We start from the raw sequence: 15799 nt of genomic DNA on the forward strand, positions 1-15799 counted from the left end.
GGTGGGAGGTGAGACTGGACCGATGGGTAGAAACTTCGTTCATCATGTTAAGAAAGAGTTTAAAAATTGTATATACTCATTCGTGTCCCACTCTTTTGCAACCCCATGGATGGTAGCCCACCAGGCTCCTCTTTCTTTCCTGGGCAAGAATACTGGAGTGAGTTGCCATTTCCTTCACCAGGGGATCTTCTCATCCCAGGAATTGAACTCAAGTCTCTTGCCTGTGTTTCCTGAATTGGCAGGCAGATTCTTTACCACTTGATACATTTTATATATTGACTTGAATGATTTTACTCATGGAGATTAAATGACCAGATTGTGTTTCAAGAAGCTCGCCTTGGCTATAGCACGGAGAATGAACCATAGAGCGGCAAGAGGAAATGGGGGCAGTCCCATTAGGAGGCAGAATAGTGACGCCTCCCCTACAGGTGTCCGTGTCCTGATCCCCAGAAACTGTGAATATGTTAATTGCATGGCAGAAAAGAATTAAGGTTGCAGATGGAATTAAGATTACTCATCACTGACCTTAAAATAGGGAGATTATCCTGGATTATCCACGTGGGACTGGTGTAATCCCATGAACTCAGAGAATGGGTCAGAGACATGAAATCTCAGAGGCACCTGACCTGCCCTCCAGAGCTTTGAAGATGGAGGAAGTGTTACTAACCTTGTGTTGTAGTTGAAGAAACTGAATTTCTGAGACATGAAGTGACCTACCTAGGATGAAGCATTAGTTAAGTATTATAACCAGGGCTTAGATCCAGTTCTCTTGACTACAGATCTTCTTTCCATTTCTACACTCTTCTAAGGAACCCGGGAGACCCAGGTTAGAGGCTGACGGGGTCCCATTCCAGCACTGCCGATAGTGTCCTCCTCTTCACCCATCTCCTACCACAGGGGAAACCCTTCCTTACCCTCTTCCCTTATTTTGAGTCGTGCTGACAGAGGGGGCTGAGCTGTGGAAGACAGGAGGCATGGCATTGGAATCATGACATGGGCAGGCACGTGCATTTAAGCTTATAGAATTTTGGAGATAAAGAGCCCTTGAGAATCACCTAGTGTAATTCTGCCCTTTGGTTTCTATTTCAGGTGCTCTCTACTACATGACAATTAATGAATTAATGTAGTCAGTTCAGTTCAGTTCAGTTCAGTCGCTCAGTCGTGTCCGACTGTTTGTGACCCCATGAATCGCAGCACGCCAGGCCTCCCTGGCCATCACAAACCCCTGGAGTCTACTCAAACTCATGCCCATCGAGTTGGTGATGCCATCCAGCCAAGTGAGCAGCAAATCAACACAGCATAAACGAAAAGAGTAGAAACATGTCTATCTCCTATCTATTATTCTGTCTATATTTACTATGTCCATTCTCCAAACCATTTTCTCAAGTTCTATATCTATCTAGCTATCGACCTGTCCTTTCATATCTATTACTGTATATATCAAAGGACAAAAGATGGTTCAAAACATAACAGAATTTCTGTCTTGATCAGCTCAGGCTGTTACTGCAAAAATACCACATACTGGGTGGCTTAAACAACAGAAGTTTAAGTCTCATAGTTCTGGAGGCTGAAGTCCAAGGTTTGGGTGCCAGCAGAGTTTGCTTCAGTGGGAGCCCTGCCCCTGGCTTGTAGATGGCAACCTTCCTAATGTACCCTTACAGGGCAGAGAGAGCTCATTTCTCTCCTGTCTCTTTTTAAGGGCACTAATTCCATTGCAAGGGCTCACCCTTATGACCTTATTACCTGCCAAAGCCCTCCCTCCACAGAACATCCTATCGGGGATTAGGGCTTCAGATTTGAATTTTAAGCAGGGTGAGGTGGACATGAACAGCCAGCCCATGGTGGTTACATACATTTAAATTAAGGAAGAAAAGGGAAATGGAGGTAGAGGCAAAAAAAAAAAAAAAAAAGATAGAGCCAAGAAGGAGGCTAACACAAATGTGAATGTGATAGAGTTTGGCTCATTTACAAGGAGAAGCGTGGAAGTGGAAGTGTGGCTCTGGCCCCCAGTGCCTAAGGAAGGAACTGAGCAATCACACGCTTCATGGTGTGAATAAGGGGAAAGCAAACCAGCTGTTCAGAAGACGTTTGCCTGCTCCTGACATCCAGTCTCCCACGTTATGATCATCATCCAGGATTAGCAGCTAACATCTGTGCATTACTGTTTTATACAGTGTTATCTCTTTTCCTTCTTACATCAGTGCCAGAACTATTCTATTGTTCTCTTATTGTTCACTTCTTTTTACAGACGGGAAGATTGGGGCTTAAGAGGTTAAATTCCTCCCTAAAGGCCATACAGTTCTTAGTGGGAGAATGGGGGTTCAAACCCAAGTTCATTTCTGGCTTCCCCCATGGTTGCTAACTGCTTGGTGCCCAGGGTCCACAGGTTGGGCTTCAAATTTTGTGTTAGAATTTTGAATGACAACAAACAGCTGTGGGGGTGGAATGAGATAATTTTCTTCTTAACTTTAAGAGAAACTATTGTTGAAATACACCGGTTCACCATTTTTGGTGTTCTTGTATTTATATTTAATCTTTGAAATCAAACCAAACTCTTGGGGGATCGGAATCATTGCTCTCATGGTAGTAAAAATATGTACCTGGTATCTAACTTGAAACTTCCTTTGTAATCGGGGTCAAATGCAAGCACTGTGAATTAAACTGCTCCCAGCCTTCCTAACCTGCCTCATGAGTGTAAAATCAGTGCAACTATTGTACCCGACTGGTGCTGGTGGACATGTGACTATGTTTGTGCCCTTGAGGAATCTGAGTCGGATGGCACAGAACATCTGAATCCAAGGGGTATGGTTTTTTGCCACGTGCTGTGATAATCCACAGGAGATGAAGTGGAGGTGGTAGCTGGATTTCAAGAAGCATTTCAAGTGCATTGATCAGTTGAAACCAGGACTGAAACAGTTACTATATTAAGCAATTTATAGATGAAGAAACCAATTGCCTTGTCCCACTTTCCCAACCAGAGTCTGGACTTGGGTCAAATCACTAAGTCACATCTGGCTCCTTCCCCATTTCTCTCTTAGAGGAAGCTCTGTCCTTTTTATTCCAGATGTTTCAGAATACTCAAGTAGTCCTCTCCAAATTTATCCTTCCAATTTCCCTCATTACTTAATGACAATGTCACCTACCTGGTCACCCAGGCCAGAAACTTCTGTCATCCACAGAATCTCCCTCTTCACTCACCTGACCAGTCTGAGTCTCTCACCAAGTCTGGGAGCCTCTCCCATAGGCAGGACTCACAGCCGCCCCTTTCTCTTCAATCCCCACCCTGTCACCACCTGCCTTCACACCCTGGTCACCTTTTGCTAGAATCATCTTAAAAAACAAACAAACAAAAAAAACCCCCAAAACCTCAGAAATTCCCTGGTGGTCCAGTGGTTAGGACTCTAAGCTTTCACTGCCGGGGCATGCGTGCGTGCTCGATCGCTCAATCATGTCTGATTCTTTGCAACCCCATGGACTGTAGCCCACCAGGCTCTCCTGTCCATGGGATTATCCTGTCAACAACACTGGAACAAGTTGCTGTTTCCTCCTCCAGTGGGTCTTCTTGACCCAGGGATTGAATTCACATCTCCTGCGTATACTGCATTGGCAGGCAGATTCTTTAACACTGAGCCACCTGGGAAGACCCCACTGCCGAGGACGTGAGTGAGTTCAGTCTCTGGCTGGGACCTAAGATCCTGTAAGCCATGTGGCTCAGTCAAAAAACAAACGAAAAAAAACCTTTAAATGTGCTTCTCTGCCTCCAACACACCCGTCAGAGCGATTCCGTAAAACACAGGTCTGACCATCCTATCCCTCAGTATCCCCCATTGTGTACAGTGATTGCTCTCAAATCGTGTTCTCTGGGGACTTCCCTAATGGTCCAGTGGTTAGGACTCCTCACTTCCAGTGCAACAGGGCAAAGGTTCAAACCCTAGTGAGGGGACTAAGGTCCCACATGTTGTATGGTATGGCCAAAAAAACAAAAATCAAAACAAACCCCATATTCTCTGAAGCCAGGGTTCTGCAGCCAAGACTGGGGACTCCAGTCCTCTTCCCTGAAATGACCATAGAGTTCCCCTTCTACTTATATACAGGCTTCTGCAAAAAATTTGGTTTAAGGGGGCGGCACAACAATTTTTTCTAAATAGCCCCACACTATCCATGTCTCCTGACCACAGACCATCCCAGACCCCTCCATGTCACTTGCACATGATGGAATGTTCTCCAGTCATGAGCGCCCCTGGCTGTTCCCCAAACATATGTGTGTTGCCTCTGTTTCCTTGAACACAACCTCTTCTCTGCTTGGGATGGACTCTCCCCTTCCTCTCTCCTCTGAGAACCCCACTCGCCCTTCAGAAGCAGCGCAGATGTCACCTTCTGAGGACGGCATGGAACCTCCTTGATATATCCCACAGGCAAACTGTTGGCTCCCTTCCCCACCCCCAATCTGTGCTCCCACCTGACCCCAGCTGTGTCTTGATGGTGGCCCTAGCCATGGAAACCTTTTCTACACGTCTTCCTGCCCATTCTCTCCCACTAGATCCTGAATGATAGACTTTTCTGTAGCTATCATAGATTTCCCTGTAGCTCAAACGGTAAAGAATCTGCCTGCAAGGCAAGAGACTGGGGTTCAATCCCTGGGTTGGGAAGGCCCTCTGGGAAAGGGAATGGCAATTCACTCCAGTGTTCTTGCCTGGAGAATTCCATGGACAGAGAACCCTGGCGGGCTACAGTTCGTGGGGTTGCGAAGTGTAGGACACAACTGAGCGACTAACACAGTCCACGGATCATGAATGACTCAAAGGAAAAGATTTATATTTTACTCATCTCTGTGTTCCCACTACCTAGCAAAATACTTGGCCCCAGAAACTCAATAAACCAGGAGGTGAAGCAACACCATTCATGATCAGCCTGTCAACAATGCAAGCTGGAAAAGCTAAATGCCTCAGGTGAATAGTAGGTAGGGGACAGGACAGGGGGATGACAGGATGAGGGGAACAGGGGTGAGGGCCTTCAAGGGTGGTTGATTCTGGACTGCTGCAACTGAATTCAGAATGCAGGTGTTTGTAAGTACAACTTAACAGATAATTTAAGGCCCATGAAAACTTGACATGCCCCTTAGACTAGGAGCTCTAACTGGGGCCCCCGTGGGAAAAGCAGACGGTGCGGGTCCTACTTGCTTGGATAATTTCACATCAACAGTCTCAACAGCTCATCTGTGTGTGAGGTGGTGCCCCGTCGCCTGAATGGACTCTGTTAATGCTCCTGACAACGCACCTGTCCATTCTGAAGTTATCGTTATGTCCATTATACAGATAAGATTAGAACTAGCCCTGTGCAGCCCTATAGCCAAGACATAGTAGAAGAAGCCCATGAAAGTGTGCCTTCAGATTCCACATCCTGTCATTTCTCCATGCTGCTTTATCTCCTGAAGTTTCCCCAGTACATCCATGTGCTTTGGGAGGATGAAGATGATGAAGAAAAGAGAGAGAGATTTACGACCTCACGTAGTGTCCTTTCTTACCAAACCCCATCCTCTAACTGAGCACACGGGGGAAAAAACCTCACCACATCCTTCTTCTTATTCAATTTCCTTTTTTATTTTTGTTTATTTATTTAAAAATATATTTATTTGGCTGTGCCAGGTCTTAGTTGCAGCTTGTGGGATCTAGTTCCCTGACCAGGGATCGAACCTGGGCCCCCTCCATTGGGAGCGTGGAGTCTTAGCCATGAGACCACTAGGGAAGTCCTCGGTTTCTTTTTTTATTGAGACATAATTCACATACCATAAAATTCACCACGTTAAAGCATACAGTTCAGTAGTTTTTAGTACATTCACGAGGTTGTGCAAATGCTACCAGTAATTTCAGAACATCACCATGAATTTTTTTCTAATGTTTTTGTTTTCCAGATTCCAATAATGAGAGACCCTGGATGGATTCGAAATGTCTGGTCCTCAAACATTAATGTGAGTGGAGCTGCTATGAATGTCCTAATGATACTTTAACATTTCCAGATGAGAGAAAATACTCTTTGACCAATTGGTTTATTGCTACAGATACACGCAGTCCCCAAATCAGGACTCTACCACTCCCCCAATGCTTTCAGAGTTGCTCTGTAGCCCTTTCTAAAGATTTGATGAGCCCCAGTTGAAGCCCAGAACATTTTGGCTAGTTTCTAATCTCTTCTGCCTGTGAGCCATCTTCTCTCGGGCATAGATCTGATTTTTGTTTTGTTTTTAACTTTCTATTTTATATTAGAGTATAGCTGATTAACAAATGCTGTGAGAGTTTCAGGTATACAATAAAGACACTCAGCCATACATTCTCATGTATGCATTTTCCCCCAAACCCTCCTCCCATCCAGGCTGCCACATAACATTGAGCAGACTGGATCCAATAGGGTGCATGCACCCCAATGCTCACTGCAGCACTATTTGAAGTAGCCAAGACATGGAAGCAACCTAAATGTCCATTGGCAGAGGAATAGATAAAGAAGACGTGGTACATATGTACAAGAGAAGATTATTCAGCCATTAAAAAGAATGAAGTAATGCCATTTGCAGCAACATAGGTGGACCTGGAGCTTGTCATAGATCTGATTTTATCACCTCCCTGATTAAAAAGCATTTGATGGCTCCCTAGTGCTAACAGGAAAAGGTTCATATCAAGTTCAGGCTATTTATTTGCCCCTGATAGATGGTCAGATGTCCATCACATTAATAAAAGCCCTTGCAGCTGCTGCTAAACCCCTCAGAGTCCTCCTGCAGATTCTGCCTCTCCTTCCTGCACCCATTGGTCCGTTTGGTCACCGCCCCATGCCTGGTCCCCAAGCCTTGGCTCTGCCTTTGCTCTCTGCTCTTTCAGGGTCTCCCTTGTCCCCATGTTCAGCAGCCTGAGGGCCAGCACCACCCTTGTCTGCATGCCCACGCCAGCTTCCACGTTCTGCTCATGAGTCTGACTTGTTGAGCCTCTGTAGTTTGGGGGGAGGCGTATTTTGTTGAAGCATAACTGGCAGTGGTCCATCTACATCCTGGCTCCTTTCTCACAGTACCTGCAAATCACCTGCACGTTGCCCTGGACCAGACTTTAAGCTTCAGTAATTTCCTACAACTTGCTCTGCCCAGTAGATTTTAAACCTGAGATTCTCTCCTGTGGAGAAGAGACTTGAGGGAATACACTGCAGGTGGAGGGGCCTCAAGAAAAGGCTTTTGGAATTCCTAGAGTAGAAGGAAGTGGGCTTCCCAGGTGGTATTAGTGGTAAAGAACCTGCCTGCCAATGCGTGAGACAGAAGAGATGCAGGTTTGATCCTTGTGTTAGGAAGATCCCCTGGAAGAGGGCATGGCAACCCACTCCAGTATTCTTGCCTGTAGAATCCCATGGCTGGAGGAGCCTGGCAGGCTACAGTCCTTAGGGTCACAAAGAGCTGGATACAACTGAAGCGACTTAGCATGCACACACAGGGAGGAATTAATAAAGCCTCAATAGTCATTTGTCTCGACTGTGGCCTGTGCTAAGTTTTAGGGATATAGAATAAAAGTAACACTTGGTCTTGCTCTCAAAGAGCTCAGTCTGGGAGAGACTCTGGTCAGAGAGTGGACCAGGAGGATTTGCAGAGGACCCAGGAGGCCAGTGCAGGGCCAGCCAGAGCGTATCTTCATACATGAACCCAGAGACTCCAGTTAAGTGAGTGAAGAAGGCTCCTGAGAAAATCCTGGCCCTGGGAATGCTGGGAAAAGCACAGGTTCTATTTCCAAGTGGATTGGCAGGGACTGGGCCCAATCAGAGGCCAGGAATCCTGAGTGGGGTGGGCAGTTAGTGGCAGTTGAGCCTGGAGTGAGGGGAGCCATCCTCTATGGAGGAAAGAAGGGGCAGGATGTCCTGGTAAGTGAGCTGCTCTGCCTGTGGGTAGCCGTGGGGGCTGGCCATCATGAGGTGGTCTGAGGCTGCCATTTTCCATGGCCAAATTCCATTCTCCAGACCTGGGGGCTGGAGCCCATGGCCACCAGGTTTCCAGGCCCAGGCCCCAGTCCATGGTCTGGGCAATGGCCATGGTTACAAGAGAGGCGGTCAAGGAGAGGCATCAGTTGGGCCTCACTGTCAGACCTTCTACTGGACCTTCACAGAGCTCATGAACTAACAAGACAAGAAGCCATGGACAGGGAATGTGAAGTTTCTGCTTTAAGGGTGAAATTACAGAAAATCTGAACTGTCTATGCAGGAGAACTGAATTAGGAGAGCAAAGTTTTGGTGACATTTGCCACTTTTAGAGTATGTGTGGTATTGAGCAAGTTCCCTAACTTCTCTGAGCTTTATTTCCTTTGGTATATTGGGAGTTCATCTCATTGTGAACATAGAGTGCTCACTGTTAACCACCAGGCATCATATAGAAGAGAAGTGTGTGTGTATGTTTTCGCTTAGTTGCTCAGTCATGTCCCACTCTTTGCCAACTCATGGACTATAGCCCAACAGTCTTCCCCTCTCCATGGGACTCTCCAGGCAAGAATACTGGAGTGGGTTGCCATTTCCTCCTCCAGGGGGTCTTCCCAACCCAGGGATCGAACCTGCATCTCCTGCATCGTCAGCATTGGCAGATGTATTCTTCATCAATGGGCCACCAGGGAAGCCCGTGGAAGAGAAGACGGGCTTGTAACTCAGCTTGGGTTGGGTGGAGAGTTTAGAAGCAATTCAGAAAAATGCTTCCAAGAGAAAGTGAGTCTTATGCATGGTCTTGAAAGAGGTCTAAGTTAGCCAGGCATGGAGGTAAGAACTGGGTCATACAGTTGAAAGAGTGAGAGAGGAGTGGGAAATGAGAGTGCAGAGGGGAAAGCAGTGTCGATGATGGGGGGTGGGGCTCACTTGCTGTTCTAAGGAGTTGGCCTTTACCCTACAAGGAAAGGTAATGCAGGAAGGGTTAGCATGGAAGAGACTTAAGCAGACAGTGCTAAGTCAGATCTGCAGCCTGTTACAGGGCAGACATGCGGTGGAGTTGGAGGCAGGGAGACCCTTTAGCAAGTGGCCGTTAGCTCAGTTGAGTTGAAGTGCTTGGAGGACTGCCCAAATGGAGGTGTGCAGGAGGTGGCTGGATGAACAGTCTGGAGCCGAGAGCAAGGTCAGGACTGGAGATACTGAACTGTGGGTCAACAGCAGAACAGTGTCACCGAAGTCTCCAAGGGGGACAGAATCACCCAGGAGTGTGTATGGCATGGGGAGGTGGGTGAGCTCATGTAGGTGGGTTTTCAGTCAGAACCTCTATTATGACTGCTTTTGGTAAATTTTTGGTATGTTGTTATCCTTAGACAAAAGGTTCATAAATGCCAAGAATGCTTAGTGATGAGAAAAACCCAAAATGAAGGGAGAATACAATGGGGCAGATAGTAGGACTCAAGATCTCTGTCTCTGCCTGTCGGTCTCTGTCCCTGCCCTTGTCTCTGTCTCCTAATTATTGTATAGATAAATGTGCGAGGTACAAGGTATAGTGATGAGTGTGTTGTGGTTGGTCTTTGGCTTGAAGGGCTCACCAACTGGCAGAGGAGAGAGAGGCATAAGAAACGACGCAGTGACAAGACTTTGTGACATGTGCCATGATGGAGGTCCATGTGGGTTGCTTAGTACAGAGAAGCCAGCGATGAATTCTCACCGACCCAAGGAATGTTTGAGGGCAGGCTTCCCTGAGGGGTCCTGCTCTCAGTTTGAAGAATCTGGCAATGGGATGCAGAAACCTCCTCCTGCCCCAGATACACAGAAGCACGTCTATCCTCCCCCCCGACAAAGAAAGGTTCATTCAAGGCAATAGGCCCTGAATTCTGGAGGGAGAATTGAGCAATGAAATGTCCACCCAAACTACGTAAACTGTCTAACTTGGACGAGGGAACATGGTACAATTCGTCACATGAAGCCTCCCTCTTGGCCAAACTGTGCTTTGATTGCACCGTTCCTAACAAAAGCAACAATTCCCAGAATTCTAGATGTTCCTGGCACAGTTCTTGGAGCTGTGTTTTGCTTATTGTTTTTCTTTCTTGTCTTCAGGTCTGACAAAGGACAGGATTTTAGGGTGGACAGCATGTTTTGCATGGGGAGGAAGTGACTTTGGTTAGATTTAAATTAATTTTTGAAATATTTTGTCAAAGTGCTTCATGTACCTAGTTTCTAAAAAATCAACTTGGAAATGCTGGCTCACAGCTGAAGCCATAGTTCCAGGTTCCTACCCCAACCACTTCTCTATCTGCTTGCACCTTATCCTGTATACTGAGAGAGGAGAATCTAGCTGATTCTCACAGAGTATCGTATGTAAATGCATTCTCCTTTCTCATACTCTTTGATTTGTGTATATTCCTATCCTGTTTAGACTCTCTTTTTTACACATGGAGTTTTTCTTAGGCAGGGGGTGTGTTTTTCCTGGAAGTTATGTTTGCCTTTTTCCTTGTTAGCAGGAAAAATATATGCTTCCCAGTCCCTGCCTGTCCTCCCCACTGCACGCACACCAATAAGCTTTTACTTCAGTCTGTCACTTGGAAACTATCACCTTCTTTAAGTCCATTAACTTGTTTTAACTGGGATCTATTTACTAATTTATTTGGATGACCATGATTTTCATATAGCACTTTGGTTTTCTTACTTATTTCTTATTTATTTAACAAACCGTATATGGAACAAGTGATAGGTTTTTTCCTAAGAGCATTACAAATATTAAGTCATTTACTTCCTTACAACAGATCTATAAGTTGGTCTTATTTTTATCTCCAATTGAGAGATGAGAAAAATGAGCACAGAGGGGTTGAGCCACTCACTCAAGGTCACACAGCTGAAAAGGGGCAGGGTTAGAATTCAGACCCACACCTAGCTCCAGAGACTTTGTTCTTAAACAACGTAGTGTTTTTCTTTTCATTTATTCTGTAGTGTAGTTCTTTTCATTTGTTCCTTGCATTTAGTACCTGTGTCAGGTTCCCTGATTTTTTCCAAGCTCTCTGTGTAGAAGCCCTTTTTCCCTTGGCTAACCTCTCACTCCAGGAGACCTCGCTTGCTGTTTGCTCAGTCCTCCACTAGAGCTGTCCTCCAGGGAGGCTCTCATTACACCTCCCTTACCCCAGATCCTTATTTTCCTCTTTTCTTAGTTTACTCTTTAGAAATAAGCAAATCGGAATTCATTTTCATGTGATCTCCCAGAAAAGGGGGATAGCAGAGGAGTTTTTCCCTCCTTGTGTGTCTGAATTTCTTTTTTAATTTGGCTTCACAAATCTGATAGTTTGGTTGGAATGAGAATTTGAGGTTGATATTAATTTTTCACAGAATTTTGAATGCATTGTTTCTTTGACTTCTAAAAACCAATATTACCTCTATGCCAGTCTGACTTTTGTTTCTTCCTGGATGACTTATTATCTTCTATCCGGAAGCTTCTGGATATCGGTTAACCCTTTGTATCCTGAAGCCTCAGCAGCGGATTGTGTCCCATTCATTCTGCTCCGAACTTGGAGCATGAGTCTGTATTGTCCTGGTGCACAACACACTTGCCAGCTAATGAATATCAGCAGCTGAGATATTTCAACAGATTAAAGGGAAATGGAAAACAAAAGAGTGGTGACTGGAGACCAGTGAAGTTCTCCTCCCCTATCAAAAGCCCAACTTTTTGGCTTATGATTGGTAGATTTCATTAACTTAACCTTCTATTTTCCTCATGATTATTTTTGGCAATCAAGAATTTCCTTTAACAGATTCCTTTTTGTCCTCTGTTTTTTTTCCTCTTTCACAGCATTCTTCTATTTTCGCTTTATGTATGAAATAACCTCCCCGATCTCACCTAGCTTCAAATTTGGGAATTTCTTCCTATTAATTTCTCTTCTGTTCCCTTAATTATTTTTTACTTCTTCTGTAGTCAGGTCTCCCCCTGTCTGTCGTTCTTTTTCTTTCAGATTGCAGTTTCCTCAAATATCTGGTGACTAGCAGTTGACTGTTTTTCTTTAACATGGATGGAGTAGGAAGGTTGCCTGGAAGCTCCCATTGCTGGGGTTCGCTCTGGAATAAACAGTCAGGGAGGTGTTACCCAAGGGATCACGTGGTTCTGGCTCTGGCCCCGCTTTGAGGTTCTCATGGGCAGGTAGCTCTGCCCTCCGCTGGAGCCCCTTTGTGGGCATTCCAGGTTATAACTTGCTCCGTGTTATTTCTTTACTCAACCCTTCCCTTTGCTTCCACATTCCAAATTTGATTAAACGTCTTTTCCACGGGAGATGGTCCTCTCTTCACGGTTGTGAAATTGTAAGTTCTGAAGTTCCCTTGAAATCTAAAGAGATGAGGTATCTGGAAGTACAAGCCAGTCAATCCTAAAGGAAGTCAACCCTGAATATTCATTGGAAGGTCTGTTGCTGAAGCTGAAGCTCCAACGCTTTGGCCACCTGATGTAAAGAGATAACTCACTGGAAAAGACTCTGGTGCTGGGAAAGATTGAAGGCAAAAGGAGAAGAGGGTGGCAGAAGATAAAATGGTTAGATAGCATTGTAAACTCAATGGATGTGAATTTGAGCAAACTCTGGGAGATAGTGGAGGCCAGAGGAGCCTGGTGTGCTGTACTTCATGGGGTCACAAAGAGTGGAACACGACTCAGTGACTGACCAACAACATCTGGAAGTAAAGGGAAAATAAACGCCTGTGTTCATTCTGGTTTACCTGCCATCTTGACCCAGGATTTTCTTCCTTGTCCAGCATCATTACCAGAACTGTTCTAAACTTGTCTGATGACGTTCACTGTGTTCCTATCTAGAAATCTCTGCAGGTATCTTACAGCCGATTGCGTCTCTTAGCCTGAATCACGACAGCCCCGCTCTGTAACTCTTGTCCAAAATGGATCAGTGCCAGGCACTAGCACAATCAGATCCCACAATAATGTATTTAATTAGAATCTTACCGAGAAGGATCATTTCCTATTCAGTAAACGCTTAGGTTTTATAGCGTGTATTCCCAATCCTCCCTCTTATCAATTCCTTCTCCCACCCGATGGGCATCCTGTCCTGAATTGTGTGTCCTTGTCTTCTCTTGCGGGACACACTATGTATCAACTTGATCGTGAGCTCTTCAAGGTCAGTGGTGTCTCTTAATTGTTAACGTCCCCACTGTACCTGATACAGGATAAGCACTCAGAAATGGCTAGTTGCATAAATGGGTGTATCTTTTGTGACTTTTCTCCTGCCTCATTCATAAGGGCACCGGTATCTTTAACACCAGTGCATGCCTAGTAAATTTTCATCAGGATGAACATATATTTGCAACTGGGCATTATGACCCCATGTGACAATTAAGCATACATTCCAAAATATTTATTGAACACTGATTAAACACCAGAAATGGTACTAGATCCTTAAAACAGAAATAGTCTTTTCCCTCCTATAGAGTCTGTCTGCTGGGGGAGAGATTTTACAATCATTGCACACACAAATGGAACATTTAAACTTGATCAGTACCCTAGATGAAAGATTTGCAGAGCAATGCAAGTGTCTAACAGGGAGAACTGACATCATTGGGTAGGTTAGTGATGCTTGAACTAAGGATGAAGAATGAGCAGTGGTTAACCCGGTGAAGAAGGCGGAGAGGATTCCATGTAGAGGCAGCAGCATGTGCAAAGGCCCTGTGGTGGGAGGGAACAGGACAAACACAAGGACTTGTGCATCTGGAGCCTAGACTGCATGGAGAAATGGTGAAGGCAGAGAAACTGGGCCCCAGACAGTCCGTCAGATGTCTGATGCTGGAGAAGCAGGTGCCTGTCTGTCAGAGAACCACTCCCCATCCAGATGCTCTCTGGCTGATCCAGCTGTCTCTGGGTCTCCTGAGGACACCGCAGCTAAGTTGAGCATCAGTGGAGCAAGACCGTACTGCGGTATATTCACTGCTACAGGGCAGGGAACGGTAGAGAGAATTGAAACTGAGCAGTGTTGGGGCCCAGATAAACCCTGGTCTGCCCAGCCCCCACTCCCTGCTTCCCGATGGAAATTCAAGAAACTCCCAACTCATTCTTTGTCTTGAGTATGCCCTGCTCGGCTCAGAATTTCCTCTCTTTAGGTTAGTTATGCCCAAGCCTTTGCTTACACATCCCCCAGGGAGGGAGACAGGAGAGGAGAACATGGGGTGGCGGGGGAGGGAGATGTGATATTCTAAAATGAAAGAGAATTCACAGTTATTCCATCTGAAGCTACCTCAATATCCTCTGAAATGAATGGAGATGCCCTGGAATGGGGGCATGGGCCCCAGACTGACAGTTACCGCACTGTGTGTGTTGGGGGATCAGACAGTCGTGATGATGTGAGGCTGTCTGTCCCCATGAAGTCACAGCATAGACATGTAAATGACAGGTCAGAGCAGATGGTCCTCTATTCCCACTTCCTCTCTTTCTCCATCATGGAGACTGAGGTGACCTAGGCAGGATCCTGTAAGTGGCAGAACATAGACAATGACCTAGATCTCCGGGTCCCCAGAACCACACCTTGTCTAAGACACCTGTTTCCAGAAAGACATGTGGGATATTTTTACTGGGCTTACATCCTCGCTGTTCTGGGAGGAAAAATCACAGAGTCCCAGGTCAGATTTTGTGATGAGCTTGGGGGGGCAGCGGGGGTGGGGATATGTTCCCTTTGGGGAGCCTGAGGGCTGGACCAGGGGGAGATCTAAAACTCAAAATTAGCTTTTAGAACCTGCTTACTCTCAGAGTCCCTTTAGGCAGAGGTGCCCCTGTCCCTTCTGTCCTCAGGGGGAAGCCTCAGGGACCTTCTCCATTTCACCCAATGGAGAGCTTCGCTAGAACCAGGTCATCCTCTTTGGAGGGCAGAGGGAGGTGGAGCAGCTAATTCAATCCAGGCATCACAGAATCAGGTGGAAGCATGCCGAACCCAACTGCCCACCTCTGCACAGACTCCCACTCCTCTGCAGGTTGTTCTGGTGGGACCATGAAGCTGAGCCGCCTCAACCCGGTCACACAAAAGATCCAGCTGTTCACTCTGGATCTGTCTCTACAGCCCTGCTCCTAGTGGGGGTCCAGCGGGGAGCCCCCAGGCTCCAGGCGCAGAGGAGCCTCTCCGCAGAGGCCTGACCTTTCACCGTGGGTTCCTTTTATCATGATCACAGATCCACCTACTCCCATCCTTCAGATGGTTTGGAATCTACAGACAAATATGATCCTTTCCTCTCATCAGGTCACTATTTCTCCATCTCCCATTCCCTTCACTGGGTTTTCTTTTGCAATTTAAGCAGCTTTGGTCATTATACTTAGAGAGTGGTTTGGCCTCGCCTTTCATGCTAGCTCATTCCTTCCGGGCCACCCTTATATCTCTCAAGCACGGAGGTCGGCACCAAATGTGGTTTTGTGAGTGTGGTGTGACCTGCAGAGAAAGCCAGGGAAAATGATTTCCTTTCTTTTGGGCTGTCAGTCATCTACCTGTGCAGCCCAATACCCCAGAGTGGGGGGAAATGCGAACCTTTGGGGTCTTCTTCTCCTGAGGCTCGCAGAGGGGCACACAGGCTGGAATCTCATGGCCATGAGTATGCTGACTTCACGTCTCAATAGCAAAGAGTAAACTTTTAAAGATGAGACTCACAAGAAACAAGTTAATATTTTCTTAGCCTCTAAAGTTTGGTAAGGCTGGGTTGACAAGATCTGGAGAGACTACAGAAGAGCCTTGTATTTGGTTGAAATGATTTGTACAAAGTTTAGATACACTGCTTCGAATAGCATTCTCTTATATGCGACAGACATGGTACATTTACACACGATTACCCAGAGGTGCTGGGTTGCCTAGTGACCAGTGCACAGAGCAATGTA

At 46.0% G+C, this 15799-nt stretch overlaps 1 protein-coding gene across 2 annotated transcripts in view; it reads left to right on the forward strand.

The window, feature by feature from the left end:
• The window catches only part of LPIN1 (lipin 1), a 125626-nt gene that overhangs the window by 25682 nt on the left and 84145 nt on the right, over positions 1–15799 (forward strand). For both annotated transcript variants that reach the window (XM_043917095.1, XM_043917096.1), the window contains exon 2: positions 5912–5968. In XM_043917095.1, the coding sequence (XP_043773030.1) occupies positions 5912–5968 (57 nt within the window). The remainder of the gene's footprint in view (positions 1–5911; positions 5969–15799) is intronic.

Source organism: Cervus elaphus, chromosome 11, assembly GCF_910594005.1.
Source record: "Cervus elaphus chromosome 11, mCerEla1.1, whole genome shotgun sequence".
In the NCBI taxonomy this organism is placed as follows: Eukaryota; Metazoa; Chordata; class Mammalia; order Artiodactyla; family Cervidae; genus Cervus; species Cervus elaphus.